The 3929-nt window shown below is 35.8% G+C and overlaps 1 protein-coding gene across 8 annotated transcripts; it reads right to left on the reverse strand.

The window, feature by feature from the left end:
- Positions 1–692: 692 nt before the first annotated feature.
- LOC103472621 (uncharacterized) lies at positions 693–3911 on the reverse strand. 8 transcript variants are annotated; one of them, XR_534904.2, is made up of 8 exons: positions 3698–3911; positions 3077–3174; positions 2194–2262; positions 2006–2049; positions 1822–1927; positions 1616–1699; positions 1093–1154; positions 693–881 (listed from the first exon to the last, which is right to left on the reverse strand). XR_534904.2 is itself a non-coding variant. In XM_008422378.2 (8 exons), exons 3-8 carry the CDS (start codon positions 2257–2259, stop codon positions 714–716), a joined length of 597 nt encoding a protein of 198 aa, XP_008420600.1. In that variant the 5' UTR covers positions 2260–2262; positions 3077–3174; positions 3698–3911; the 3' UTR covers positions 693–713. The 8 variants fall into 8 exon arrangements, 5 of the variants coding, with proteins under 5 accessions (XP_008420600.1, XP_008420599.1, XP_008420601.2 ...); XM_008422378.2 differs by having other exon boundaries at positions 1594–1699; positions 2006–2094; XM_008422377.2 differs by lacking the exons at positions 3077–3174; positions 3698–3911 and adding an exon at positions 2469–2587 and having other exon boundaries at positions 1594–1699; positions 2006–2094; positions 2194–2259.
- Between the last annotated feature and the right edge of the window lie 18 nt (positions 3912–3929).

Genomic DNA, 3929 nt, shown 5'->3' on the forward strand with positions numbered 1-3929 from the left:
CTGTTCCCCTTCTATAAAATGGAAACAAATTAATTTACCTGCAAGTCTTTTACTGTGTTCATTCCCCTCATCATCAACAAGAAATACTGCAGGTTTGAAAACATTTACTCTTTTTTTGACAAAGTTAGGATGGGGAATAAAATATATATATTTTTTTTTAAAGATTTTTTTTGGCTCTCGTGGCCTTTATTTGGTAGTTAATTGACAGGAAAGTGGGTAATRAGAGAAGGGGGAAGACATGCAGCAAAGGTCGCCAAGGCCGGGAATCGAACCTGCGACAGCTGCGTCAAGGACTAAGGCCTCCATACGTGGGATGTGCTTAACCACTACGCGAGCACAACACACCCAGGAACAAAATATTTTCACTGCCTGATAAAATCAGTTGCCCCTCTATAAAATCGAAACAAATTAATTTAATTGCAAGTTTTTTACTGTGTTCATTCCCCTCATCATCAACAAGAAATCCTGCAAGTTTGAAAACATGTGCTTTTTTTTTGCCAAAGTTAGGATGGGGGAACAAAATATTTTAACCACCTGATGAAACCTGTTCCCCTTCTATAAAATGGAAACAAATTATTTTACCTGCAAAGTCTTTTACTGTGTTTTAAAAATATTTGCAYTTCATTGTGTGATTTAAACTATCTTTCCATATCTACCTTATAATAAAATATGTTAAGAACAAATGTCAAACGTAGTTTTCAAATTGTAATTTATTAAACATTGTTCAACATACATAAACTACCAGCACTCCACAGTAAACTCAGGAACCTAAAGCAAACAGGTTCCTGATTTGCCAATTCAAAAAACTCATACGTTTTTTGAATTGGTGGGTTTCCCACACATGCCTGATGGAACCACCTCAGGCAYATGTCACACTGGATCTATGAAAGAAACCAAAAATATAAACTATTTTAAAGAAAACATGTCTTTACAGTGACAACATTTATATGAATAATTTTAGATTCCCTTATATTCCAACTGCTGGAGAGTCTTATTAAAGCTTGTTTACGCTAGAAAAAATTAGGTAAAAGTTGTTCTCTTCCTTTGACTTACTAACTCTAAGTCTTTGAATAATTCTCTAAAATTTCTTACCCAGTTCACGTCCGTGTCACTTTCCTTCTCTCTACAGAAGTGGCACAAGTCTTTTAAGTAATCTGTTAACAACAAACGAAAAAACAGATCCACACACACATGATTATGCATGTACAATTGTTTGTGTGTGTGTGTGTGTGTGTGTGTGTGTGTGTGTGTGTGTGTGTGTGTGTGTGTGTGTGTGTGTGTGTGTGTGTGTGTGTGTGTGTGGGTTGTCCTAAGTGTCAACACAGTCATTTTGGGGATAAAATAGCATTATGACTTTTAATAACTATAGAAAAAGAAATTATTGTACTTATTAAGTTATAAACAAACCATTTTCTTAACTGTTTTCATATTCCATGTTGATGTATTCAACATGGAATATGTTGATTCCATGTTGCATTTTTTGATTAAAAAAAATGCAATTTGCATTTTTTTTAATCAAAAAATGCAAATTGCAGTAATCATGATAAAAATTCTCATTAACACTCAAAATAAGAATATTAATGTTATAATTACCACTGTCAAGGATAAGACTCACAGCAATGTCCAACCTCATGCTGTAGACCGCCGCAGTAGAAACAGGAAAATCCACTACCTCTTTTGCTAGGATTTTTTCTGCAAACTGAAATATACAGCTTTTTTTTTATGGTTCCAAGTTCAGTTAACTAAGAAAGTAATTCACTGTACATGTCTCAAAATATATATCAAAATTCTAAAAGTCATACACTGTGTGACAAAATGCACCTTCAGTGAAAATACACCACATGATGTACTGTCCTGTTGTTTGGGATGCTTCACTGTGTCACATCTCCAACGAGAGACATTGCACCCCTTCTTCCTCATAAATGCTCTGCAAATACAGATATGTTAATGAGAACAACTTGACATAAATTTCATACTTGAGTTAGACTTAAATTTTCTACCATACCTTGTGATTTGCAAATATTTCTGGATCTCATGTTTTGATTCCCCCTGTGGATTCAAGAACAAAGACTTTTTCTCTTGTGGGTAGATCACCTATAAAGTTTGCATTTGACAGTTTTCATGTGATTTGTGTTCATGACATAAGAATGACATACTGTAGGTTGTTTTTAAAGTTTTAGAAATTTTTATTACCACTAAAGTCCAGTGGTGGTGTTGATTGTTGATTCCCAGAATTATTTCATAATTACTTGGGTTCATCTTCTGATAATTAAGAAAAATATATTTTTCATATGAAGAAAACATTTTTAGTAAGACACATTGGCCTAAAATAATTTTTTTTATAGGTGATACAGACAAATCTGTAAAAACATATAACCATAAACATAATTTATTTTAATCGATTTAAAAATCCTAATAACACGTATAAGACTAACACAGAAAAACATAGTGGAATGTGTAAGATCCACCTTTAATCTAGGACTTTTTCCCTCCCACATTGCTGTCATTTCAAATGAATCTATGAACGCAGCCTGTCCTGTGTTCTTGTTGTTGTACCGTGTTTCCCCGATTGTAAGACGTATCGGGGGTTTCAGGGGGGTCGGCTAATATAAGTCGTACCCCGAAAGTAACGAAAGTAAGACATACGTCTTACTTTCGGGGAAACACGGGGTATTGTCACCTCCCTCTCATCTAGCTGCGCGCCGCCTCCTGCCCACGTCCGCACCGTCCCCCTCTCCATACGTCACCGTGCCGTCCCCTGCACTTCCTTTTATAAAACTGTTTTGTGGTGAATACAATACTGTTCAGGTTGTTAATAAATGTTCATTTTATAGTTAAAACAAAAAATTCGACAATTTTTTTCCAATATAAGACATACCCCGAAAGTAAGACATAGTGGGGCTTTTGGGGATAAAAAGAAAGTAAGACACTGTCTTACTTTTGGGGAAACACGTTATTCCTTCACAATGACAGCCATAAATGCATTAATTGACTGCAAATTTATAAGAAAAAGAAAGATTAGTTAAATACTGTAACAGCTGGTATATTTCAAAAATAATATAGTCATTGTACCCACCTGACTCTCCAGTTACATGTCAGGACCGATTTTATTAATGTCCCAGTAAAACAACTTATATCCATTCACTTTTGATAGAAGGACGTAGACGTTTTTTCCTTTAAAAGCATCATGCAAATTTGATGATCAGGATGGGTTGAGGAGTAGTGGCAAAGAAAACAAAAGCAAAAGATTGGTATCATTATCATGACACCTATTCATTTAATTTGACAAGATATTTGGTAACGCTTTATTTGAAGGGGTGTGCATAAGACTGGCATGACGTCATAAACATGACATAACATCAGTCATGAATATGAAGAAATCTTTATGAATGTTTATGACAGTTGTCATTAGGTGTCGTTCGGTAAATAATGACTTTTAATACAAAGTTGCTCTAATAGTTGCATTAAAAGTCCATTACAAGAGCCAACTTTGCATGATTTTGTAAATAATGGCAATTTAATGCAAATTTGGTACTTTCAATGCAACTGTTAGAGCTGCATTACTTTCATTAAAACAAGTCAAAAGCCTATCAGTGCAAAGACAGACAGTTTTTGTGAGACACACATATGTTTGATAATCCAAAATCAAATTTATATGCTTTGATATATATTTATACAAATTTAAAAGAAAACTTACATTTCTCTGGTAGAGATTGGGTAGTAGACTGAAGAGGGGTTATAGGCAGAGCAGAGGGAGGTGGTACTGGAGCAGAGGGGGGTGGTGCTGGAGCAGAGGGAGGTGATGCTGGAGCAGAGGGAGGTGGTACTGGAGCAGAGGGAGGTGGTACTGGAGCAGAGGGGGGTGGTGCTGGAGCAGAGGGAGGTGGTGCTCGAGCAGTAGGAAGGTGTTGCTGGAGCAAAGGGAGGTG

The sequence above is a fragment of the Poecilia reticulata genome, linkage group LG11 (genome assembly GCF_000633615.1).
Source record: "Poecilia reticulata strain Guanapo linkage group LG11, Guppy_female_1.0+MT, whole genome shotgun sequence".
Taxonomy (NCBI): Eukaryota; Metazoa; Chordata; class Actinopteri; order Cyprinodontiformes; family Poeciliidae; genus Poecilia; species Poecilia reticulata.